Here is a 27,555-nt window from a genome sequence, read left to right as displayed (position 1 = left end):
TTTTGCACATAGTAACCCCATTTGGGTTATTCACCAACCCTGCTCAATAGTGTATTCACGCTCTCCACACACCTGGTCTCTGGCCTTGTCTGTATGGGTATCAAAACGGGCGATACGTTCACACACAAACAAACACGAATTCAGGTATTTATTGCATAGATTACTCTTACATAGTTACATACATCAAAACATACATACATCGAGTGCATACGATTGGTTGACTGCTCTCTCTCTCTCCCCTTCCTTGTTGAGTGAAACGGGTGGCAAAGAAACAGTTGGGAGCGAAAAGAGAGAAGTGAAACGAATAGCATCGGAACACCGAGCCACTCATACAGGCAACGAAGAAATGAGTCGTGAGCGTAATTTTGAATGGGCTATAAAAAGGGGTATGGACAACAGGCGAAAACAGCCAGGGAACAAATTGAAAACAAGTACGAACCTCACCTCGCCGTGCGTGATGGAAAATGTGCTATGAAAACAAAATTGAATTTTTTTCATGGTATGATCGGCAAAAGGGTGAATTTTACCTTGCACGCCTTGCATTTTCAGTGCCGTTTTGCCTGTTGGTCATACCTATTTGTTTCTCGGCAATTTGCCAGTGGGCGGACTTGAAAGAACGGTTGGAATTTGAAATTACAAGTAGACACGGGGTCCAAACAAGCCCCAATTCGCTTTTTTTCCTCGTTGGCGTCGGTCGGTGCTCGTCCGTGTTTGTCCGGATTATAGGAGAATATAGGAGAATTATAGGAGGAAATAACAATTAAATATTGCTAATCGAGGGGCCGTAATTCGGCTCGAAAACAGTGCAGTGGTAGTGAGTGTTACGTGTTGTGTTCCACCCCCGCCCCTGTCCACGTTCCGTAGAAGAATAATTTGTGCAACAACGGTAAAGATTGCCAAGAAATATTCGCAACCAAACAAACAACGAGAAGAGCAAGCAAAAAGCGAAAAGTGATCAAACGGTTCTTCAACGTCTCTTTTCGCCTCTCTTGGAGAAACCGAAGCGTGGGAGACGACCACCGAGGATCGGCATCCATACCAGAACATAACGGTTCGCGCGAACGACACAAATGCAAACGACACACGGAAGAAGAGCCACAAAAAAGCTAAGAAACACAACAGAAAGAGTGCGGTGATATAGAAAACAGCAAATATCGGAACATTGATCTGAATCAGTATCAGAATATTCGTGGACCAGAGTGAGATAGAAGAAGCAGCGCTGGCTTCAATGCAACTTCGCGTGCACCCTACTATGGACTGTAGCGGTCGTTCAAATAGCAATATTGAACGTGATTCCGATTTGGGAGACGATCTGGTAAGATATGAAATTGTCGATTGAAAGAAAGTTGTGCTAAGGAAATGTAAGTGTAAGATATGCAGTGATCTATCAGTTTCCAAATTGAATGAGCAGCTACATATGTATATGCTTGTATAACCCGTATTATCTTTATATATTTGCTTTTGTTGAGGGGCTCCGTCTCCTCTTAAGAACCCGTACTCGATCTGCTTGATTACTCTTGATATAACATCAAAGATTGCTTCAATATTCGCCCCTCACCATCGCGATGAGTAAGCATCTGGAAGCGCTCGGCTGAAATACGTTTCATGCCAAAAATATGCCACAGACTCGTGTCTATCTGAACATCTCTTTCAATTATTTGACAAAATGTCCCAAGGTATATATTTCACCAGATGAAATTTGTCAAATCGAAATTAACGCAATATTCATCCTTTCATCTATCTATTAAATAGAGAATTTGATTGGTTTTGGTAACTTGATCATCATTTTGAGCAGAATAACAGTATTTCTGAAAATATTACATCAGCGATAAAGTGGATGTCAGAGAAAGCTATAGGGGAAATATCCAAACAGGTGTGTCGAGCAGATATGATTTGCCGTCGGCTTCCTACTTCTCCTACACCTTGATGATGATGATCTCTTATTTGGTTATTGGAGTTATTTTTGTGTTCGGCCTCAACCAGAAAACGAATTCAAGCAAAATCAAGTTAAATTGTTTGCAAACGATTCAAAGAGTAATTATAATGTTAAGATAATGTTGATATTGATGCAGGGGACAGAGGGAAGGCAGATATACTCGTATTTTTTTGGCGTTTCTATTTGTTAGAGAGCCGTTAAAAGGTGACATGCTAAATGGTACCACACAGCGCATTTCTCAAGCAGACCCACACAGATACAGATACTCACACATTCACACATTTACACATTGATTGGGCCTAAGTGCATAACATACTCATAAATACAAATAGATTCATCTGTTTCGGGAGGACGGACCCAGAGGCAGAGCAGAGACAGAGCCAGAGCCGCGTCCCGTCATCAGTGGGATCTCGTTCACAATTTCCATCTACCATCAATTGAAAGATCTCTTTCAATCCAAGCTCTTTGATGGCGTTCATATGTAAATAAATTGTTCAAATATTTGCATTATTTGTTAGTACCTTAAATGAATATTAAATGGGTTTTATTGCCTTTCGTCCGCCGTTCCATTCGCTTTCAGTCTTTCAGTCTCAGGTATATCGTATCCATTGGTATGTGAATGTCGGCTGTGCAGCATCCGATGATGCTGCCGATGCTGTCGATGCTGTCTCTTCTTCAATTCAATAAAACTCTTGTTAGTTTTTTCCAGCCTTTTGTTTTTCTTTCAGTTTTATTATTGTTAATAGACAGTGTGCCGGCAGTGGCAGTGGCGGTGGCCGGACGGGTCGATCAACAATGAGCCAGACTTTATACACTCTCTCGGAGACGAGACGCGGCTATTTACATAATTTTTAATAGCCTCGCTTTTGGCCAGGCCATCCAGCCACTGACTCCTCTGATAGCCGGGCTGTTGTGCTGTGCAAACATTGTCCCGTCATATGATTATTCGAATTCCACTTTGAGACATTCATTCCCTTCTTTGCGGCGGGTGTTAATTGAAGGGTAAGGATGAGGAAGAACGGGGGTTTCACAATTGAATATCACTTACATACGCCACCAACAACCCAACAACCAACAACCTACAATCGACAACCCCATGTGGGTGTTATTTAATTAACCCAAACCCCGAACTGAAAACTCTTTATATGCTGGTGTCATTCGCACATCCGATCCGAAAACGATTCCCGCTTCTCGCGGATCCGATCCCCATACTGTACGAGTTCCAGTACGAGTACGAGTATTTCTATTCAAATCAAATCCTAAGGCTACTCTGAGATTTTCAACTCGAAAGTCACGATTAAACAATAATGTGGGCTGTCAAAAAGTCATAAATTCTCAAATGAAACCAACTCCGAGCCTCCGAGTCGTGCCCAATGGCCCGATGCTGCTGGATGTCCGATGCCGAAGCCGATGCCCATTACTTGTTGGCCGTCGTCGTCATTCCAGCACCGCCTTTAATTACTTGGGTTAAACGCAGAGTTTAAAATTATTTTGTCGAATTGTTGTCTTTAATTTTTGAATCGTTTTTAAATTAAATCAAGTTCCGAACATGACTCCTCTCCCACCCCCGACAGTTGAACTTCACTGCCTCCCGCTATGCAGTTGATTCGTTTTCTTGGCTTTTGCTCTACTGATTTTGACCACTGCACACGTGCTCTGGCCAGAGTTCCCACATTAAATCATGGCCTTCGTGAGGGGGCAAGAGGTTTGGGGTTGGGGTTGGGGTCTCCTCCGAAAATCTCAGTGGTTGTTAACTGCCCGTTTGGTGGTGCACGGATTCACACTTTGGAATGGTTTTCGGGATTTATTTGTGGGTTTATGGTCGGGTTTTTAATGGATTGATAGTAGCACTTGATGGGAATTGAATTTTGAACATATTTGAATGGAATATCTCTTATAGAATATAGGTCTTTGCGCTTCCTAACGAACTTTTAATGAATCCCTTCAATTGGTTGTTTCTTCTGATGGTCGAATGCTCGAATGGAAAATAATGCAGATTGCATACCCCCTCTCTGGATATATCCCTCTCCTCCCCAGTCTTTTGGCCATCTCATTCATTCCACTAACTCATTTGGGTCGACAACGGCACCTGTTATAATTTGTTTGGCTTCTTGTACGCTGACAGGCAACGATTTTTATTAAATTCTTTTTGTGTGCTCCTCTTCTTTTCCTTCATGCTGCTTCTGTTGCTGCTGTTGTTGTTGTTGCATAACCATATAACCTACAGAGTGCGTATGTATGCGACTGTGGGGCAGGAAAAATATTTGATTAAGTATCTAGTGGGGAGGCCTGCCCTGTCTTGCCCTGCTGCTGCCCCTTCCATTGGGGTGACACTTCGGCTTCCACTTTCCGCCACACCCCCACTCCCACCCGTGACACACTCGACGCTTTGGTGGCGCTTTCAACCGCAATGACCAACGAAATTTGTTTTGCTTTTAGTATCTTTTGGGCGCGAACTTGAAACTGTCCAAAAGGATGGGGTGGGGGCAGGGGCACGTGTGTTGTGTGTGTATATGCATGTATATGTGTATATGGGGCCGTGTCCCGTCATTTGTGGCAGAATGAGTATAGGTTTTTAATTTAATTTTCGCAATAACAAATTCGAAAAAAAAAGTTGTATGGCGACAAATGTCAGCCGCAAAATCAACTGCAGAAAGTGCCCATAAAGAAATATGATTATTATTGGTAATATTAGTACAGTTTTTTCCCTGCCGTTGCTGCTGTTTCATCTACTGTTTTTGTTGTTGCCGTGGCCGTATTGTTTTTAATGAATTTATGAATTATTTTCCCAACCATAGCTAATAAAACTGTTAATTGGATTTTTCCAGCACAGCTGCCGATTGTGCGATAAACTTTTGCGCCAACGCGAAATACAAAAAAAAAAAACAAGAAAAAATGGCAACGAAAATAACGAATCGCGAATGGCGAATCGCCAGACGAATAAGTGTGAATGCAAAAATATGAATACCAAGGTGTATTCATACCAAGGTGAGGCAGCTATCGCAAGGAAACACCTCAAACCATGGTTCATATGGGAGGATAATATATTTGTTGCGTGGAATAGAATGATCGAGAATTGTTGTCAGAGTGCTATTTCTCCTATTTCTCTCCTCTGTATTTCTGCCCCGAAATTGGGTGTGTCTTTGGCGAATGGTCGGGGGAGCCCACCAAGAATTTCATTTCCGAAATCCTTCCAATCCCATTCTTTAAGGCCCTGACTCACAATCCGAAATCAACTGTTTATTGGTTTGTGGAAAGTATAGAGTCGAAGAGAGCTTTCTTCAGATGACTCCACACCCAAAAAAAAAGGCACAAAAGTAATGGAGTATATTTTTGGCAGACGACGGCGACAAGCCATTTGCCCCCCTCCTGCCTCCGGCCTCCTGAGTTCCATATCCAGACAACGAGTCCGTCCAAGCAGTCCACGTCGTCGGTCTTAGGGGCAGGGCCAGAGACAGGCCAGGCCGACTTGCGGGCTGGCCAAAGCAATAAAATAATGCAGTTTTTAATTATTGCCGCCTGCAATCGAAGCTAGACGCAGTGAATCCACCCCAGACCCAGACATTGAATGTGGACGTGGTCGGGTCGGGTCGGGGTCGGTCTTGCAAGCGGGGGCTCCGCAGAAATAAATAGAGAGAGAGCCAGAAGAGAAGCTTCAGCCGAACCCAACTATTGCTGGTTGTTTAACCGTTGCGTTTTTCCTCCTCCTCGCTGCTCCTTCCTCTGCTCCTTCTCCACCCTTCTCTCCCTCTCCCTCTCTCTCACTCCTACTCCTCCTGTTGCCATTTAACCGGTTTCGTTTTTTGTGTTTTTATTGTTTACGCGAAACTTTTAGTCTGGCGTCCCGGCCGTCTGTAGCGCTGTAGCGCTCACTTTACATGGGCGTGCGTGTACGTACACATATGTACATGCATGTGCATGAGTACGGGCATCTGTGTGCGCATATGCCGGCATATGTGTATCTGACAGATACTTTTTCGCGGACGCGAATGCGGCTCGCCAGCGCCATTACGTTTTGCTTGTGTGTGTGTGTGCGCGCGAGTAGGCATGAGTGTGTGTGTGTCTGTGTTTCTGTTTTGTTGTTTCCATTTTTATATTTTATTCGCTTTATTTTTTCCGCTCCGACGCTCGCGAGCGAATGAAATCGCGTTTGTTAGCACGCATACAGTCGCTCGTGTATCTGTGTGTGTGTGCGCCGTATGCACGTATCTGTCAGATACGTTTTGCATTTTAATTTTATTTCCATGCCCCCAATGCCTGCTGCGGCGGCGGCAGAGTGGAGTACGATCTCTTCTCGACCACGTTGCACATGTTTTTGTTGTTGTTGTTGTTGTTGTTGTTGTTGTTGTGTTTTTTGTCCTTTTTCCCACATCTTTTCTTTTATATTCCCTCTTTTAGCCGCTGGCTGTGGCTCTTCCACCCCTTCCCCTTTGCAGTTTCTGTTGTTGTTTGTCGTCGTTGCAGCGCGTTTTAAATACATAATTCGCCACGGGGTAGATGCGTAAATGAGCAATTTTTATTTATATATGTAGATAAATACATACATATTTATTCGGTTACAAGATACGCGTATGTATGTATGTATGTACATATGTATGCTTGAGAACACATGTGGCATTACCCCTTAGGGCCTGGATCGTTGGTCCAAAAATTGATTGAACAATTCGGAATATCTGGGATTTTTTTGAGGAAAAATGAATACTCACAAGTATATCTTTTAAATAGATGATATCCTATAGATTTAATATTCAAATCCCATTCGGTATTCTTTTGTTAATTTCTCAGTTTCAGCATCGGTATATAACAATAGTCCCAATAAACTTAGGACGCCAGCACGCCCCGAGCTGATCCTCAATAGACGAGGAGAGACGAAGAGGACACTTGAGTCATAAGGACATTAGGCCTTCGGTTCGTTAAGAGTTCAAGCTAAAAAACAAAAACAAAAAGGAGAAGAATGGAAAATCAAGAGAAACACGAGGAAATGCAGTTGCAGTAAAAGAAGCAAAGCAAAGCAAAGCCAGACATCGAGAGCTAAAGATACAGATACAGATACACATTACACATTACACATGCTGCTCGCTGGCAATGCATAATCTTAATCCTTCACACAATAAACGCCCCTTTGTGTGCGGTGGTTGGTAGCAGCGGCTGATCCTGTTTGCTGGCAGCGCCCTTCACAGCTTGCCTTGACGGTCTGGAGGTCCTGAGGTCCGTTCGCGGACAGCATTGTCACATTATGGATTTCCGAGCGGTCGCAGCGGCACGTCCTTTTGTTTTAAATTAGCACGGCATGTTGCACATGCTGCGGCACGGGTTTGCTAAGGCTCCGTCCGTCCGTCCGTCCGTCTGTCCGTTGGTCCGTTCGTTTGACGGTCCGTTTCCTACAAATTTGTCCATTCGATTGTTAAACAGCGAATGGAAATTAACTAAATTGGAAATGGAAATGCAATGATAATAAATTTGAGATACATTATTTTCCAGCTACTTCTATCGAAAATGTAATGTAAACTAATTAGTGATAAAAAAAACCAGGGGACAAAGGGAGTGGTGGGGGGAGAAAAACTGTCAACGGCAAATAAATTAAATATTTTACCTATACCAAGGCACTATTGTGGCACTCAGATAGATAGTCGTCGTCTGTCTCCGAGTCGCCTCTGGCAACGGCGGTGTATTGAAAGCTATTAAAGTAAATTGCACTATCGCCCCCCTCTCTGGAGCCCACATCCACCTCCACATCCACATCCATATCCACCTCCATTTGTATTGTTTGCGTTCTTGGAGTACTTCCAGTACGCCTAGTAGTTGTATCCGTATCTGACACATGTACAGCCCGCCAGCAGAGAAGCAGAGCAGAGAGGTCTAATTGCGATTTAATGTCTTTTGCTGAAAGTCGAGCTTCGCTTCGACCTGCAGTTGAGACGATAACAGTAGAGTTTTATCAATGCTAGAATTAATGGAACTAACGTGTCCCTCAGAGACCACCATATGCATATCCACATATCGGTATATACTTGTATATATATCCATTAGCTGGATGTACTTCTGTATGAGTGTGACTACGAGTGGGGCTGTGTTTTCCCCACCATACACACATCCATCCATCCATCCACCCAGCCATTGGATGTGACTTAATGCCTTCCAAGTGGAACACCTTATCGCTTCATGCTGATTTATGCGACGCCTATTACAGCCGCAGCCCATAGCCGCAGCCCATTGCCCGAGAATGCTTCCCCAGAAGCTCCCACTCCGATATTCAGATGAAATTCCATATCTTTTCCAGGAATTATGGCTTTTGTTGCTTTTTCGGCTTGCACTGAAAACGCAACCAATTTCTACCAATGTTTTACCATAAATTTCCTTAAAGAAAAACGCTTCTAGATCATCGATTCATAATTCAGCTACGAGCATTAAATAACACTTTCTGTGAATATTTTATAGCTCTAAAATAAATTCTATCGACCCATCCTCGTAGTACACAACTTTGTTCGATTTGTAGTGCATAAAATAAATAAATTACAAACTTAAAATCGTTTTGGGGTGTGGATCCTCCAACCAACAAACCAACCAACCATCCATCCATCCATCCATATTTTCGCATCCATTCGCAACTGTAACGACTGCAGAGGCAGCAGCAAAAAAAAGCGGCACAAATTCGTTGTGCATTAATTAGACATTTTATAGGTGCAAGTTGGCATGGCCTGCATGTACCTGGTGCCTGGTGCCTGGTGCCTGGTCCCTGCCATTGGGCAGACCAGAGCAGACCAGACCACAATTATAATTGTTTGGGCCTGGTCAACACGAGAGTAGCGCAACAGAAAACCGCAACGCAAAAGGCAGTCCAGAAGACGAGAAGAGCACCCAGTGGAGCGTACCGTCCATACGTGTATTTCGCATGGCTTCGATAACTTACATTAATTTGATATATACACACACACACACACTCAGACATAGAGGAGTGCGAGTACTCTCCAGTGAAGTAACCACTGACTCTTTGGCTAAGTACCAACCAACCCGTCACAGCCAGAGCTAGAGCCAAAGCCAGAGCCGTCAGAGCCGGGCCAAGTCAAGAGGCCACATCCCATGCATGTGAGAAGCGATCATAGCGCTCTCATTTCTCTCTCTAGCCACAGCCACATACATACTTGTATATTCATGTATCTTTAAGCTTCGTACAAGATACAAGCAACTTTCCCCCCTTCCACCCTCCGTTTTAGAGTGTGCAACATTTTCGCTTGGCTCACATTTTGCGCCAAACTTCAAAGAATTCCGAGAACTCTCTTTCTCTATGGTCGAGGCATTGTCTATGCCTTGGTTTTGGTTGCGTTTATGATTACACCCAAACGACACCACCAGCACCAGCAACAGAAACAGCAACAACACTTGCCACTACTCAGCCCAGGCGATGGATGGGGCAAGGCGATAAATGTTGTACACATATCTATATCTACATACGAGGAGTACTCGTTCCTGGGCTCCGACACCGACTCTGAGCCCGACTCCGACTCCGCTTAGACTCTGGCTTACTTTGTGGAACGTTGCTCTGCTGCTGCTGCTGCGTCGACTGTTGGCTGTGTTTAAATTGAAAATTCCCGATTTGCACACAGTCACAGATGCGCTTAATTTGCACCTCTCCAAATGCATAAAAACCAAGAAGCCGTGATGGAGTACCAGTGCCAGTGCCAGTGCCCAGAGTGGCAAGTCCATGCTGTCGCTGTCGCTGTTGCTGGTTGCTGGAGATGCAGTTGCAGTTGCACTCTCGGCCATGCGTGGCGCACTTCTTGGCAAAGAGTCACGGCTGAAAATATTCACAGTTCGCTCTGACCACGACTCTCCCGGGGCAGACGCGTACTCGGCTCTCGGCTCTGCCCTCTCTAGCGGCTCTGGAGCCCTGGGGCTATGGTGCCTGATTGCCGTTTTGCGGGTCTGCCATTGTTAATTTATTAAGTGGTTACCTTTGTTGTCACCCTCTCCGCCTGTCTGTCTGTCTGCCTGTCCGCCTGGAGGAAGTGGCTTTCAGTTGCTTTCAATTGAATTTGCCAGGCGTGCCTTGGCTAATGTGTTTTTCCGTGTGGCACGGGCCGCGAGGCAAGACTGAGAGAGAAACACAATAAACCAGAGTCTGAATCAGAGCTAGAACTAGAGCCAGACTCAAATCAATGACCATTTGCTAAGTGCTGCCCACGCCACAGTCACAGTCACTTGAAAGAGATCTTTATATATCTGATTCTTATTCGGATTTTGATTACGATTCTGCCGCCTTCGATCGGTGGACAAAGCGCTGCCCATTAGCGTCTCCCAGCGGGCGGCCAATTGTGGCGGCTTGTTGACATAAGCGCCGCCATCAATCCGCTATCCGCATTCGACTCAAACGTTTCCTCCTCTTCTCTCTGCCCGACAGTCACATGGTGATCGAACGGACGACGAGATGCGCGACTGTGACTCCGTGGAGGGAGAGCATCATCAGCTGAGCGCCAAGGCGGCGATTGCTGCCAGACTCAGTCACACAGCGGCCGGCGGAGGCGGAGGCCACAACTTTGCCAGTCCCGATCAGCAGACAGAACTGCCACTAAGGTGAGAGAGCACCCAAGAGGGGGGCTTGGGTAGTGATTCCTAATCTCTATCGCTATCGCTATCGTTGCAGCCATCACCATCAGCTGCCGCCTAATCATCCGCTCAATGCGCTGGGCAGCTTCATGGGCATCGGGGGACTACATAGCATTCCAAATCTGCAGCACAGCGACGTCCTGGAGAAGCTCAAGATGCAGGTGCGCGACATGAAGGTGGGACTAATGGTGAGTGCATGAATGAGTGCTGGCCGAATCAACGCCACGTTGCTGTTGCAGGAACAGGACTATGCGGCCGCCGCCCATGCGGCAGCCTTCGGGGCCAATATGCTGCCCACGACGATTAGCCCGGGCTTCACCCTGCCCCACAATTCGGTGGCAGCGGCAGCGGCGGCAGCCTCCTTTGGGCATGTGGCCTCGGCGCCCACCGCCAGCAATGGCGGCAGCTACAACGGGGGTGTCATGGGAGGAGGCACCACCACCACACCAAGTTCGGGCAACAATCCAGCCACCAATGGAGGCAGCCACTCCGTTTCCAACAACAACAACAACAGTAGCAGCGGAGGAGGAGGAGGTGGAGGAGCTGGACCAGGAGGAGGCACAGGCGGAGGACATCCCTTCTCGTTTGCATCGCCCACAGCGGTGGCAGGCGGTGGCGGCAAAGAAGGTTGGTATCGTGGCATCGCCACTCGAGGGGACTCCATTTGTGTTTAACTGTTGCACTCAGCCCGCCACTTTGCAGCTAATTCCGCATCGAACTCATCGACGTCCAGCGAGGCATCGAATTCATCGCAGCAGAATAATGGATGGAGCTTTGAAGAGCAGTACAAACAAGTCAGACAGGTTAGTACCCAGTCCCCAGTCCTCAGTACCCAGTCCTCAGTCTTAGTCCCAGACCTAGTCATAGTCCCTCCTGTCAGTCAATTGAATTCGACAGAAACTCTCTCACTGCAAACAAGATGCAGGCAAAACTATCAATTAACGGCTAATAGCAAACGCATCGGGCTCTCGGGCGACTGGCAGGCAGGCAGGAGCCAAGCTGTGAGCCAAGCAGGAGCATAAGCAGACGCAGGAGGCATGCCAACTGGACAGCAAGCAGCAGCATCATCTTCTCGTCATCTCCTGGGGAACGAAACCAGTTAAAAGGCCAGTTATGATCTCGTTTCGAGGCTGCTCTGCTCTGTGCTGCTATCTGCTGCTTAGTGCCGCCTTGAGGCGTTCCACTCGATAGTTCCGGTTTGCAATTGAGCAATTAATGAAGCCCATCTCTTAAGGGCGTTAATTTGGTGAGAAAATAGCTAGTTTACCCCCCACTTCTTGTGCTCTCCCCTCCCTCTACCGTTCTGTGTGCGGTCCGATCCAGATGCTGACCAAGATGAGCAATTAGGCCCGAAAACTTGTGCGCCGCTTTGCCGCTTTTGGGGTCGATTCGGGGCGAGTGCGAGTTCGAGTGCGAGTCGAGATCTGAGGCGAGAGGAGAAGTGCACAATTTTTTGGTCATTAAATTGTGGTTGCCAAAAATGTGTGCGAGTGTAGACGTAGCCGTAGCCGTAGCCGTAGCCGTAGCTGTATCCGTATCTGTGTCTGTTGCGTCGTGTGAACCTCAACAGCTTTTGGTTCGGCTCGGGTTGGCCATAAAAACGGAATTTCGATTAACTTTAAATGCACACACACAGACGACCACACAGTCCATCCGTCCTCCTCCCTTTTCAGAGCCATAGCGAGAGCTATCCATCAAACGGAGCCCGCATTCTCTATGCACTATAAAAACTTTGACCCTCGCAATGCACTGCAAAAGATACTTATGTATCTCTGTATCTGTATCTGTATCTACGCTTCACGCTTAACACCTTCGCTTACACCGTGTGTGAGGAGTGAGGCTAAGGCTTGAATGATGATGATGTTTTTGCTGAAACCGGCTCCCCCTATACCCGCCAGCCACCCCCGCGGCCCCAATCGCAGCCGCCTCGATAGGTGAGGTGTTGGGCAAAATCCCTTGAAGCTGATATTCAAAATGGCCCGCCGTCTGCCTTCTCCTTCATTAATTGTGAAAAACGGAATGAAATGAGGCGAAACGTTAATTACGTTAATTGAACAGATTGGCCAGCACAGGGCGACTATGAAGAGACCATTTTGAAAGAGAGAATCTCACAGATACACACAGAGATACTCTTATGTATCTGCGAACACTATCCGCCATTCGCCATAGCATCGCAAGTCAGATTCTGCTCTGATTTTAGCCGTGTAGCAGTCTCCCTGGCTCCCTGGCTCCCCGCATCCCCTCCCCATTGGTCTGTGCTTTGCGCCATCCGTCAGTCAGCCATCTATCCATCCCATCCATCCATCTATCCATCTCGTATCTATCTTTCTATCCATCCATCCATCTATCCGCATACGAAGACGACGAAAACAACAACTAAAATAAATAAAAATATTATTTTTGGTACATTTCGCTCCTCGTTTCTTGTACTAACGAATATTATATAGTTCTTCGTTTGGCGCTGTTCCACTCTGCTATGCTCCGCTCTGCCCTGCTCTGCTCTGCTCTCATTAATCAATGTCAATTATCTGTACATACTGAATAATTATGTTTAATTATAGACCCCGTCTAAAGCATTTTCCAATATTATTTTTATTCTATTTCTTTGTACTTTAATTCTGAAAAAAGCAACCATACATGCTCGTACCTCCTACCTCTATAGAAGAATTCATATTCTATTTACTGTATTGGGGAGATTGTGGAATTTCCTTTCAATACGCAACCTTTTTTTCTTCTTTTTTTTGGCGCGTGTTCTTTGCAATTAGGTGGAGATCTTAGTCATCGGGAACGTTCTAAAAGTTAGATTGGAGTTTGAAGAACTATTCTAATGGACTAATGATAGAATACCGAAGAATACGCAAAGAATTCTTAAAGGCCAGAGCTTCTCTCAGATCTCCCTACCCATACTTTTCTCTTTTATAAAATATACTTTTGTATATTGAGTATCGTTAACCTTAAACGAACTTCTATCAGCTCGAAAATGTCAAAAAGATACATCAAATATACGGAATTTAAAGATATGTTGTCTAAGATTGACATTAATTTGGTTCTTAAAAGCATTAAGCAGTTGAGGAGATACAGCCACATTCTTTAGCAAATTAAAAGAGCCAGCAAATGAAGTAGAATATAAAACTGAACAATCTGTTCAACACATTTTGAATAATGAGTGTGAAATTCTTGAATAAATATGCAGCGCAACGCAACCTGCAGATGCATTCTCAATCTGTATGTGTACATCTGTATCTGTGTGTGGCTGTGGGTGTATTTGTGTAAGTGGCTCGATGCAGCAGGATAACACTTATGATTCCTGCAACGGGATCTGTGTCCAAATATACGAATATAAAATTTTAATGTTTCCATTGGAAAGGAAACCTTTAGCTGTTGCTTTTCTCTGTATCTGATAGTTATAAATTACACCCACACACGTACAGAAAACGCAGAGGGCTGGCACCGAAAAATTGATCTGCTGGCGAAAATACATTTGAAGCATTTCCCAGAATCAAGGATTCAAATTTCAAGCAGTCGGTCGTCGTCGTCTGCGCGAGGGATTTGTTAGGTTAGGTACTAAGTCCAGGCGACAAATAAGTGAGATTATTTTTATAACCCAAGCCCAAGTCCGAACCCATACCCACACCCAAAAGCAGGCCCGAAAGGATCGTATGTATGTTGTACGAGTATGTGCTGCTCAACATGTGTCCTTTTGGAAGGACATGCAGCAGCCAGCACAGCGGCGGCTTCGATAGTTATAAAAACGATTATGATTGGTCTACAAACTCCTGTTTAGGGGATAGACAGAATTCATGTATTTTCCGCTTTATTGCTTTATTGCCTGCGGATTTGTGAGATGAGATACATGCACGAGTATATTGGTAGCGCTTAACGGTTCTGCGGCTGCTGTGATGCAAGCCAGGGATCGGATCGGATCGGAACGGAACGGAACGGATAGTGGCAGGTTTTCCAACAACCCTTGTGTGTGTGTGTGCGATGGAAAGCGGGACTTCATTTTATGATTATTAATACAAAATACCCCAGACAAGCAGGCATGTGTGCCCCTCTGTGTGCGTGTGAGTGCAACAACAGCATCGACGGCATCGACAGCGACAGCAGCGGCGGCAGCAGCATCTCAATCGAGACTCCTGCCATATTTTTAGTTGATAAACGACCTTTGATGGCGTTGCATCGTCGCGTTGATCAATGTCCCTCTCGTCTGGTATAAAAAATCGATTTTCTGTATATAAATCGATCGTCGAGTGATCTCGGGAATTTCAAACAAGTGAACCGTGACCTGACCGTGTTGTCTGCCAATCAAATAACCCCCCCATCGAGCTCAACAAGTGCGATTAAAATGCTCATTTCGGAAGATCAAATACAGGAGGTACATACATAAATACGAGTATCCCCAAAACCCCACTAGATACCAGATATATCTTCAGTTTGAAGTGCAGCTTAAATTCCAGTGAATCAGATCGAAAAAAAGATCTGAGCAAATCGGTTAACAACTTTCCAGTCTGAGACTTCAATCAATTTATTTCTGTTCCTTTTTTGGTTTTTTTTTTTCATTTTTGCCCGACTCGACTCTCAGCGCAAAGCAGTATTAGGGAATAAATATAAATGTGCATATATTCGTATCTGTTGGATACAGATACAGTGGTGGTGCTGCTATAGCTCTTGTGGGCGTCGTGCATCATAAAAAATATATCCCCAGCCACTTTTTTTTTGGGAAGCGGGCGGCAGGCGGCAGGAGGCAGGCATCAGCCTCGTCTCAGAGTCGTCAGAGCCAGCCACAGTCTGTGGCACGGAGAGCGGCTCTGGGGCTGACTTGGTTTTAAATCATTTATGCGAAGTGAAGGAAGCAACGAAAGGGTGGAGTGAAGGGGTACAGCAGGGTACACAGGTACACAGACAGTGGAGGAGCCGAAGGAGGCAGTTCATCATTCGCATTGACTTAGAATGTTCACCACGGATAGAAGAGATCTCTGGTCTCTGGATCTCTGTTTCTGTCTCTGTCTCTGTATCTGTGTATCCCCCTCTTTGCGGAGTGTGTTGCTGCTGATGCTGCAGTAGGCGGAAAGTATGATGAATTCCGAATTTGATGAGTTCACTCCGATGTTGTCATTAATTTTGAACATACTCGTACTCGTAGTTGGAGCTGCTGCAGCTAAACCCAAAGCCAGGGCTTTTGGCTAGTTTAAGGCTTTCCTTTTGCAGAAGATGCCAGCCAGCCAGTCGCGGTTCCTGGTGGCAAAGGTCAAAGCATGAGCCTCGGGAGAACCCCGAGTCTTCCCCAGTCTTCTCTCGGTGGAAACGTAGATGATAAATAATAACGAATAGATGGCAGATACATATGTATCTGTATGTCTATCTGCCTATCTGTATGTATCTCTAGCCCTATCTTTATCACCTAATTATCCATTGTACTCGCACTCTTCCCTTGTTCCCTTTTTCCTTTGACCTTTTCTATTATACTTCACGCTCATTGAGTGCCTCACACTCGAAACGAGGTCAGAAATGGAGGTTAGGGGAATGTTTCTCTATCAACCCCCAGCAAACAAACCACCGAGAGAACGGCGGCACTCATAGAGAGAGAGAGAGAGAGAGAGAGAGCGAGAATTAAAGGCGCAACACGCGCCCCTGTCAACAGCCACATCCACAGCCAAACACATCAACATCTATCTATTGTTGTCCCAACATTCATCCCAAACAAAAGGGCAAAAGCGGGCCAAACGCCATTTTGTGCGAAACCATTGGCCAAAAGAGTCAAGTTGTTTGTTGTTGCCACCCATTGTTGCATACTGCCCATTGTATCCATATTATAAGGTTATTATAACACTCTCTGTACGTCTCTCCCTCCTTTGTACTTTCAGCTCTACGAAATCAATGACGATCCCAAGCGCAAGGAGTTCCTCGATGATCTGTTCTCGTTTATGCAAAAGCGCGGTAAGTTGCAAGCTACAGCAGGGGGGAAATAGGTGGAAAAGGGGGCCTGGCCTGGGAGGGTAGGGTAGGGGGCTATCCAGATTGTGGTTTGGGGCACCATTTGCATATCCCTGGCCTGGCCAGGTCTGGCAATGATGACAGATTGCTGACTCAGCCAGCCAAGTGTTTTTGGGCTCACTCAAATTATGTTAATTGAATAAATTTCTCGGCACTTTGACGTTTGATTTTGAAGCTTGGGGCCGAAAAGGGGAGCCATTAAAATATGCAGAAATTCTAGTGAAAGAAACCCATCAAGAGCAACAGAGAGTGGGAGAGGGATAGAGGGAAAGAGGGAGGGATGGCAGCAGCAGCAGCAGCAGCAGCAGAGAAATCGTTATGCGGATGACTTTTTGTCATTTTGTCACTTCAAATTACTGTCAAACTCACACACACAGTTCCTCAAGGGAAAGGGGTATGTGATGTGGCGTGGGGCATGGGGGTGTTTATGCACCATATGCATATTGGTACTTAAATTTCGAAGGCGACTCTGGCCGCTGCAATCGGAGCAAATGCCTATTTATAAGCCAGGCCAGCCTTCGAGCAAGCGCATGCTTTCCTGTACTTTTGTCATTAATTATGAGAGCATTACCGAAAATGCATCGGAAATCTGTGGCAGAACACGCACACACACATATGGCAGCTTGTCGTGACTGTACTTGCTTAATAAATCTCACTTCCTGTTCCTTGCGGCGTCCTTTTCGCCTGAAAATGTAATCACAATTCTTGTGATTTTGTGACTTTTGTGCGATGGTATTGTGCCTCGACTCGACTCGACTGTCGAGTGTTTGTTGCAATCGCCTGACTGACTGACGACTTGAGAGTGCATTAAATTTGTTTGTATTTGCATATCGTAGGAATTGAGTAGGGCCCGGCCCTATCCGCAGACGATACTCTTTGTAGGGCGACAGAGAGACATTCTATATGTCCATGAATTGTATTCCGTAGTTTAACTTTGCATTTATTTAATGAGTGAGGGTTTCTTTTATGAGGTAGGATACCAGATGATCTTTAGCAATGGGAACTAGATGTAGCACAGGGAACTCTCAAGCAAAGGGAGTATCTTTCAGTCGATTCCTGAGTATCTTATTCTGCCTTATTCTCAGTTAATGTTTGTGTGTTTAACAAAAGTTCCATAGCCCACATACACACACACACATAGGCATGTTGGTGAGTATCTGTGAGTGTTTCGCACACATGTGCGAATCTGAGGCGAATGATAGTCTGTTATGTTGAGGCCTGAGCTTGACTTGGCCCCGGATGCAATTATTTATTTATTTTATCTAATTTCGTATGCATTTCATAAAATATATAAAAATATCTATGTATCTATGAGTGTGTGCTATGGTGTGTGTGTGTGAGTGTACAGCATCTCTAGTGCTTGACAACTTAATGGATTTTAATCTGTCACATGCGTTCAAGTTTTGACATATGCATGCCCCGGCGACGCGGTCACTGGTAGCAAACAGAAGGGAGCGGGCACGGGAGCGGGAGCTCCCACTGCGGGGCACTGCCACACTACGTACCGACTGTCTAAGATGTCGTCTGCCATGAGAAGGAAGCGCCGAAAATGCGACTCACTTCTGGGGCAAAAAACAAAGAGGAAAAGCGGAATAGCGGAAAATATAGAGTCGAGTGTATTCCTCAGATATAGAATGTATTCAATGTATAGCAAAGCATGTCTATAACCAAAATGATATTGTACAATTGTACAACTAACTAGCGGAAAGGAAAGGCAACTATGGCGGCTATAGTGCCGGGGGGAATGTGGATCGGTTGTGTTGATGCCGTGAGATGTTTGGGCACCGAAGAGCGGCGCAATTCTTAATTAAAAGACGTCAATCACTTATCAACGCTGACGCTATTTCTGGGATCGCTGGGAGCCCAGACCCCAGAGCTCAGACACGTCCTCCTCCTCATCCATCCCCGAGGCAGATCGAGTGAATCAGTTGTCAGGCCATGGGATCGCCGCCCACTCCCCCTCTCTCTCGCCCCCTATCCGGTGCATATGCGATGGTGGCGTTATGATTTCAGACTCGATCAAATTTCCTTTAATTTCCATTAAAAACCGCCTGACATCTAGGAAAACAAATGCACACACGGATAAATAAATAAATTTTGCCCCTAAAAGAGTTTTTGCCTGAAAGCCACCGAAAGACAAAAAAAAGAAAAAGAAAAGAGGAAGATTTTGAAGAAAAAGTTGCCAAGAAAAATAATAATAAGTCGGCAGTCGAGAGGAGTCGACTGTGGCAGCATGTGCGTGTCAGGGATAGGACTCGGGATCGGGATCGGAATCGGAATCCCCCAGAGAGGAATTCAAATCCAGCCCCCAAGGCGACCACCGATCGACTATGAGTCCGAGAGTTTAATGATCGCTCGATTCGAGGCGAGTGCCGGCAGCAGAGTTAATCATTAAATTGCCATTGATTATGTGGATGATTCGTTTTTTTGTTTTGTGTGCTGTGGCTGTGGCTCGTGTGCTCTGATCGATTCTTTTTTGCTTGGATTGCCGATTGCCGGCTGGCTGGCAGCTCTTCATTTATTTTGTATTACTCGTCGTACGATATTCCTTTTTGATCCGAGTCGATCGCATCCCCCCATCACCATACCCTCCTCACGCGCCCAATTTGTTTATATGCATAAAAAACAAAACGTATTTTCATTCAATCAACACGTCCATCAACGAGTTTGATTGATTCCTCTCGGGCTCATAAAACAGAAAATGGAAAAGAAACTAAACTCGATCGATCCTCTGCCGCATGCCGCATGCAGCATGCAGCATTCAGCAGTATTTGGGGAAGGGGGATGGGATTTGGGATCATAAAAAAGGAAAGGAGGAGGCAGGGCCCGGCCGCTTTATACAAATTCAAATTACTCACGTACGGAGGCAGCAATTATGCAAGTTGATTTGTTTTTTATATGTTAAATGCGCTACTCTTTAAGCGGGACAGTCCATCGATAATCGACATTTGTTGGAACTATTTCAAGGCCGATCATCAGAATATTGTTATTCCAGTAATGAAAAACAAACCAAATTTAGGGATAAGTTATCTTCAAAACCATAGACATCATATTTGATACACTCAATCACCTTGCACTTTACATTGTAGCGCACACAAATAAAAAGAATAGGTGAGAAAGGGCACGTGGAAATTTCGAATAATACATTTCAATACGAAATTGAAGCGAATGAATGCCAATGTGGATGATGATGATTAGCCGCCATAAACAGATCAACATATGTACAAACATCATGTTGTATCCAGTCATAGGTATATACAGACAGAAAGTAGACATATATTTACATACATACATACATGTAAATGGGGGATCGGGCAACAATTAGGATTTATTTCTGTTTTTATCGGCTTCGGTCTTTTGAGCACTTTTCAGCCTGCTACGTCGGGGGCTACAAGTGTTAATTGCTTCGTGATCAATGGCTGATGGTGAGGGGAGAGTGGGGAAAGGAAGGAAATCTACTCTATTGAGCAGATAAATCTATTTTATAGATATTTTAACCGTGTTTTGCTTATTGGTGCATTTAACGAGCGCATTGGAAAACATTTACAAGTGCAAGAACAAGTTTTTAGTGCGCAAACAAACAAATCGGTATCGTAGGCCCCAAAATCTGAATACGCATACCTATATCTCACTCTCTCTTTCTGTATTCTGCAGGCACGCCCATCAATCGGCTGCCCATTATGGCCAAGTCCGTGCTGGATCTCTACGAGCTGTACAATCTGGTGATTGCGCGCGGCGGCCTCGTCGATGTGATCAACAAGAAGCTGTGGCAGGAGATCATCAAGGGACTGCATCTGCCGTCGAGCATCACCAGTGCAGCGTTCACCCTGCGGACCCAGTAAGTGGACACCTTGTGGCATCATCAGCACCTTTCCCCCCCATTCCCCATAAGCGTCTTGGCCTGGCCAGAAACTATGCCCAAGACAAACACAAACAGATGAGGGGGCAAACAGAAACGGACAATCAAACAGTGCAACGTCCAGAGTCCCGCGTCCACGACTTGATAGCCGATCAAGCAGCAATCGATCAGCGAGTCTCAGTTTCGCTCTCTCTCTCGCTGTTGCTGCTCGTATCTATCCGTCTCTCTTGCTCGAGCACAAGTATCTGGTGGATTGCGATTTGTTTGCCTGTCGCTTTCGTATTTACACGATAATTCAACTTAAATGCCCGACAGGACAACATCAACCTGAAGTTTCGAGTGTCCCCGTACCCCGTACCCCATCCCCCATCCACATCGACATTCCCTGCTATGCCTGGTCCCTGCTCCCTCTGGATATTTGCTGTTAGGCCATGTTTGCCGGGCTTATTAATAATTTTATGCATCTTGCAGATACATGAAGTATCTGTACCCGTACGAGTGCGAGAAGAAGAACCTAAGCACACCGGCCGAGCTGCAGGCGGCCATCGATGGCAATCGTCGGGAAGGACGCCGCTCCAGCTACGGCCAGTACGAGGCCATGCACAACCAGATGCCCCTGGTGAGTACACCTAAACCACTTGGTATAGCTCCTTATGCTCCGGATGCTAATGTTCCACTGATTGGACAGACGCCCATTTCGCGCCCCTCTCTGCCGGGTGGCATGCAGCAGATGTCGCCGCTGGCTTTGGTCACCCATGCAGCAGTGGCTAACAATCAGCAGGCCCAGGCAGCAGCCGCCGCCGCGGCCGCACATCATCGACTGATGGGTGCCCCGGGATTCGGCCAGATGCCCAATCTCGTCAAGCAGGAGATCGAGAGCCGCATGATGGAGTATCTGCAGCTCATCCAGGCCAAGAAGGATCAGGGAATGGCGCCAGTCCTGGGCGCCACACATCCCCACCAGCAGCACCAACACCAACACCAGCAACAGCAGCCACCGCCACAGCAGCAGCAGCATCTCCTCCAGCAACAACAGCAGCAGCAGCAGCGGCAGCGATCACAGAGTCCGGACATCAGCAAGCACGATGCGCTCAGCGCACAGGTGGCACTCTGGCACATGTACCACAACAACAACAGTCCACCGGGATCGGCACACACCTCCCCGCAGCAACGGTAAGAATCCAAATTGAGTGTAGAGTGCCGCCATCTGCATTGAATCTATCTCACTGTACTAGCGCCATCTACATGCCATATGAAAAATACCTACCCAAGACATTAACCCTATATAACATGTAATATTTTTCTCTCCATTACAGCGAAGCCCTAAACCTCTCAGACTCTCCACCGAATCTCACAAATATCAAAAGAGAACGCGAACGAGAGCCTACGCCAGAGCCCGTGGAGCAGGACGACGGACCGCACCACCCACCGCCTGCTAAACGAGGAGGCAGCAGCCTCCTGCCGCCCGGTTTCCCCGCCAATTTCTATCTGAATCCACACAACATGGCCGCCGTGGCGGCGGCAGCGGGCTTCCATCATCAGGCGAACAGCGGCCATGGAGGACACCAGCACCAGCAGGACGCCGCCTCCGAGGGGGAGCCCGAGGACGAGTACGGCCATGCAGAGCACAACACCACGGGCAACTCCTCGTCCATGCACGACGACGGCGAGGCCCAACAGATGAACGGACACCACCATCACCACCACCAGAGCCATCAGCTGGACAAGTCGGATGACTCGGCCATCGAAAACTCGCCCAGCACATCCACCACCACCGCCTCGGTGGGGCATCGCCACAGTTCGCCGGTGTCCACCAAGAAGAAGAGCGGCAAGGCGGCCCAGGCCAGTGCCAAGGATCAGCCGGAGGAGAAGTGTGGCGGTAGCTCTAAAATGAATCCACTGGATACGCTGAGCCTACTCTCGGGCATGCAGTTCCAGGTGGCCAGGAATGGTGAGTACCGCTGCTGCTTATCTGGATCCGATGTAATTAAATCCCTTATCCCTTTCAGGAACTGGCGAAAATGGAGAGCAGCAGCTTATTGTCAATCTCGAGCTGAATGGCATCAAGTACTCGGGTGTCCTGGTGGCGAATGCACCAATAACACAGGCATCGACCGGGAGAACGGGATCGCCATGCCCCGAGCCAGCGGGCGATGACGAGGAGGATGAGGAAGAGGAGGATTCGCATGCCGTGGACGAGGAGGAGGCTCAACAACGTTCGCCAGTCAAGGAAGAGGCCAACGAGGAGACAGACCAGGATATGGACACCAGTTCTGCTGCTGCTGCCATTGTGAATGGTAGCGGGGGGACAGTGGGGCAGGGAGTGGGTGCTGCCGGTGTGGGTATCTCCCTGCTGAAAGATGCGGTGCTCAGTTCGTAGGTCAGCCGGGAAAAGTATCGAGAGAGGAATACCAAAGTCATATTTTTCAGAAAAATACAAAAGAAGTAAAACTCACACAAGCACACAGATGCACAGATCCAGAACTTATATGTATATACACACACACACACACACACACACACACAGAAAAAACACTTATGCATTCGCATACACAAACGCATACACCGTAGGAGATAGAAGTGAAATATAAGATGAAATAATGCATCCATTGTTCAGTCGGAACCACAGAGCGGCATTACAAAGAGGCAGAATCGAATCAAAATGGTTCGAATCAATCGTTTTATGTATGTGTAGCATACCCCCCAACACCCCACACCCACACCCACACCAGCATAGCACCGCTCTTAGACTAACCTAACCGCAGCATGTAGAAGATCATATAAATAATATAATATATAAAGAACGAAGTATATAAGATATATGTATGTATGTATGTATGTCTGTTCAATTTCCACATTTGCATAAAAGACAAGCTGGCGAGCATGTATTTACTGATAGATCATAGACATAAGCAAGCATCGATAAAGGAATATATCCATAGATAAACATAGGCTAGGATACGCGAACGCATACGCATAGGGCATAGGCTTCCCAGAAATGAGTTTTTAGTTTGTTTTTAGTATGAAGTTTGTTTTATCCTTATAAATTTCATCACCCCTCTCACCTTAAAGAAAATCATTATTTTGTGTTAGGCTTGAAAGCTTCCTCCTGTACATATCAATCAATATGTAGTCTGTACACAACACACACACACACACACACATCTACTATATATATAAATATATATCTTTGGATAATTATAAGAACACATTCATAAACACACACACACACATAGAAACACACACAAACATATCCATTATGACCACATTGAGTATGCATCATCATAGACATATATTAGATGTAGAGCCTAAACAAGTAATATTGTAAGTATAAATGTATTTGTCGTAAAATTAAATTGCGCTCTTGGCCCGAAAACAACAGACACACTCCCCCCCTCCCCCCTGCAGCCCCGCAAAGTATCTCGTATCTTCTAGCTACTCCAAAGCAAAGCAGAATGTAGCAAACACCAACAAGAAGAACATGGACATATTCTAAGCATAAGCGTTCAATTTATTGAATAATAAATCTATTTAATTTTAGTTGCAATTCGCATTCGAATCCATCATGGTCATTAAATACGGCTCCAGGGCTAATTAACAGACCCCCCGCCCAGTGGGTGTTATAACAAGTGGAGCTTGAAGGGCACGGATCGAAGTGGCAAAAGCAAACAACATGAGAATCACTCAAAGGAGCAGAGCACTGCACAGCCCTTACTCCGATGCATACGATACGGCGGCTCGGCTCTGTTCCTTCTCTTATAAAACAAAAGAAATATTTGCTCTTTATGTTTTTCTTGCCTGGCTTCAATTTTCACAAGGCGAAAAAGTCATAAACACACAGAAGGGGCCGTAGATTATCATCATACTCACCGGTTGGTCGAGTAGGGGGTAGGGAGGATGGATGGATAGCGAGGGAAACCCACAAAATGCACACCAAACAAAGTGATGAAAAGCAAATGTTGTTGAAAACAATGGATCCGTGAAATTGTTCTCGCCCAGAGGACGACGACCAGTCAGACAGCGGTAAATGGCGGCGGTGTAGGTGTAGGCCCAGGTGAGGTCTCGGGTGCTAACTACATTAATGCATAATGATGGTTGTGGCGGGGAGCCACAGGCTGTGCTGAGAGAGAGGAGGGGAGCGTGGCCTCTGCTGGACCATCAGCATAATGACTTACGGACACAACTTTGTTATGCCCCGGCAATGGGCCTTGATAAGTGGCAAGTGCGTTTAGAACCATGGCTATAAACGGATAAAGCCTGGGCCTGAGTGGTTTCCCTTGCTCTGGCCCACTCACGGCTGCTACAATCGCTCTGAAAATTTATGAAAAACTGCATCATCTTCATATATTTCCTATAAAAATTTGCTGTTTCTCTGATTTCTTGCTATTAAGCCTTGGGCTTTTTGTCTTTTGGCCAGTACAGCTTAGCGATTAAAAGCTGGCTTTAAAGGTTGCAGAATTATTCTCAAGTCTCTGTACAAAACCTGCACAACGACGACAACTGATTCCAAGGGTAATGGAAATTTCTGAGACGTCATTTGATGGCAAAGCCACAGATATTTATACTATACTCTCTGTGCTGCAATTATTTCAATGAAATTTATGAAAATTATTGTGGTTTTGGGGGGGATTTCAAACAGCGTTTGAAGTTTACTTTGTGGTTGCAATTTGTCAGGAATTTCCATTTAATCAAATGTCCTGTGCACCAGGAATGCGGCTAGCGACTGTCATTGGTCATTCAGAGCTATTCAATTAGCAATAAATAAACAATGCCAACAACTTGTTGCAGATGATTTCAGCAGAGACCAGCTGACAGCCAGGTGTAACAAATGGCGAATATAAAGAATAAATAACTCCCAGGGGATTGCTGCAGGTCACGTGCTGAGAATGTGTTCGGTCTCGAATAACCCAACTAATCAGGAAGCGGCCCCTCCATAAATCGTGAATATTTTTCGGCCAGGAGAAGAAGCAGTGGCATGGCTGCGAGCACTTTCTTGCTGACACAAAGGAACGAATAACCAAAAACATTACATTACAGAAATTAGCCCCAAAGAATGGAAAGCGCAGGGAACGGCAACTGGGAAATATATGTATTTATTTATGGATGATATGTACCTACACATATATTAAACATACATATAGTACATACATATGTATGTATATTGATGTTGCTGCTCAAATTAAAGGCCAATAATACAGTAATAAAGTTGGCATCGCATCCAATCGGCCTATGGCCACCCAAAGCCCAACCGAACCAAATCACCCACAGAGACACCCACAAACACACCTATACTTGGGGGCAGACACACACGCACCTTGACAGGCAGCGGCGCTTAAAAGTATTTATAAATTTTATATAATGTGCTTTCGTGCACAAGATACAGGACGTATCCCTCCCCGCCTCCCCGCCCCCAATGCCCAATGCCCCCCAGCATGAGGTACATAAAGTACAATAGCGGTTTGCCCTTTTTGGTGCCGAGCGGGAAGTAACCTCTATTATTTACCAATACAAACTAAGCTTTAAAAAAGAAATGTAAAATTACCCAGCTGATGTGTGGGGCTGTGGGGAAAGCCCGAGCACGAGCACGAACAGGAGCAGGAGCACGAGCACGAAAAGGATAAAAGAAGACGCACGCGGCAAGAGCACGAACGGGAGACAAACATGTTTACATGTTACCCCCCCAGTCACACACACATCGCATCGCATAGCATCACATGTTTAATACAACAATTGTGTGGCTTTTTTAGTACACAGAGTGCGACGGAGGGGAGGAGTCATTGTGCATGTGTTTATATGGTATGGTGTGTGTGTGCGTGCCTGCCGCGGCTCGAACTACGGCCTGTACGCAAGCAACAGTTGTCCCGCAGCTCGAGAGAATGTTGCCGAGCATAAAAGCTTGCCATTGCAGGCAGCAGCAGGCACAGCAGCGGCGACAGCGACGCCTGCGCATTACGCCCTGCCTTCGTCGGACGAAAGATTGTTGCCTACTTCTGGGGGCAGGCGACAGCAGGAGCAGCAGGAATATGTACAATGCAAATACATACATTCATTCATCCCTCCTAAGGTTCCCTGGGAAGCTTGGCTGGGAGCAGCGCGGAGGCAGCTTCAACTTCACCCTTATCAGAAAGCTCTCCACACACACAAACACACACAAGCATACAGGTATCACCGTTTTGTATCTCAACATTTGCGGGCATGCAACAAGCATGCTTTGTTTGTATCCGTGTGTGCGGCAGAGGCGGGGAAGCGTCTCCTTCTGCTGTTGCTGCTGCTGCTGCTGCTGGGGCTGCTCAACATAAGCGTTCGGGTGTCACGATGATGTGGAACGACCACGACGACTACAACGACGCCGACGACGGGAACAGAACAGCACTCGACTTATGTAGAATTTTTTGCACACTTGAGAGTTTAGTTCAGTTTTGGCAGAATTGATAGATACTCGTACCCGCAGCGCAGCTCGCAGTTGTACCGTTTGCGGCAGATATAGATACAGATACAAACGCACACAGGCACACAGCCAGAACAGCACAGACACTGGCACTGGCACAGGTTTTCCCCGCTGTTTTTGGACTCACTGGCTTGCCTAACTGACTGCCTGACTGCCCGTCAGTCTGGGCCACATCGTGTCTATCCATTGCCATTAGGCAGAAGGCAGAACCAGCGCCAGAACCAAAGCCAAAGCCAAATGTAAAAGCAAAAGCCAAACCAAAATCGGCAGCACGCTTCCAGTGGGAAAACATTCCGCTTGTTCCCGCTGCTACCGACGCGTCGGTCGGTCCTAGTCCGTCAATGAATCTACGTTGATTTTTTTATCGGCTCGCAATTGTGATTTACAATACAACCAACCACCACAAATATATGTATATACTTTATATATATATATATATATAAACGTACAATCAACCACAGACCCCCGAGTGCATTCAGCGGCAAAAAATTAAAGTTAAAGTGCTTTCCAGTGCTCGAAGTTCTCCAGGTATCACAGGACTGTCATCAGGCTGCAATTCTCAAACAATTTGCATAAGGTAATACATTTTCCCCCGAAGTCCCAGAGCCCCAGAGCCCCAATCCCCAAAACCCCGTTGTGCCAAATTGATGTGAATATGGTGTTACCCCTTAGGAAGCCTCGGCATGTCGTGATTTTTCTCTCCCTCCCCCAAAA

General features: G+C 46.1%; 1 protein-coding gene across 4 annotated transcripts; it reads left to right on the top strand.

The window, feature by feature from the left end:
- Nucleotides 1–483: 483 nt before the first annotated feature.
- On the top strand, nt 484–23,776 carry retn (retained). 4 transcript variants are annotated; one of them, XM_015184512.2, is made up of 11 exons: nt 484–1,315; nt 10,335–10,507; nt 10,578–10,728; nt 10,780–11,167; nt 11,228–11,343; nt 16,405–16,477; nt 20,189–20,372; nt 20,865–21,012; nt 21,082–21,566; nt 21,710–22,344; nt 22,403–23,776. In XM_015184512.2, the coding sequence occupies exons 1-11, from the start codon at nt 1,229–1,231 to the stop codon at nt 22,771–22,773; spliced, it is 2,811 nt and encodes a 936-aa protein (XP_015039998.2). In that variant the 5' UTR covers nt 484–1,228; the 3' UTR covers nt 22,774–23,776. The 4 variants fall into 4 exon arrangements, with proteins under 4 accessions (XP_015039998.2, XP_001361086.3, XP_015039999.1 ...); XM_001361049.5 differs by having other exon boundaries at nt 486–1,315; nt 11,243–11,343; XM_015184513.2 differs by lacking the exons at nt 10,335–10,507; nt 10,578–10,728; nt 10,780–11,167; nt 11,228–11,343 and having other exon boundaries at nt 502–1,315.
- The last annotated feature ends 3,779 nt before the right edge of the window (nt 23,777–27,555 follow it).

This window comes from Drosophila pseudoobscura, chromosome 3 (assembly GCF_009870125.1).
Source record: "Drosophila pseudoobscura strain MV-25-SWS-2005 chromosome 3, UCI_Dpse_MV25, whole genome shotgun sequence".
Lineage (NCBI taxonomy): Eukaryota > Metazoa > Arthropoda > Insecta > Diptera > Drosophilidae > Drosophila > Drosophila pseudoobscura.
Note: the sequence above shows the minus strand (reverse complement) of the source record. Positions and strands in the feature narration are given on the sequence as shown.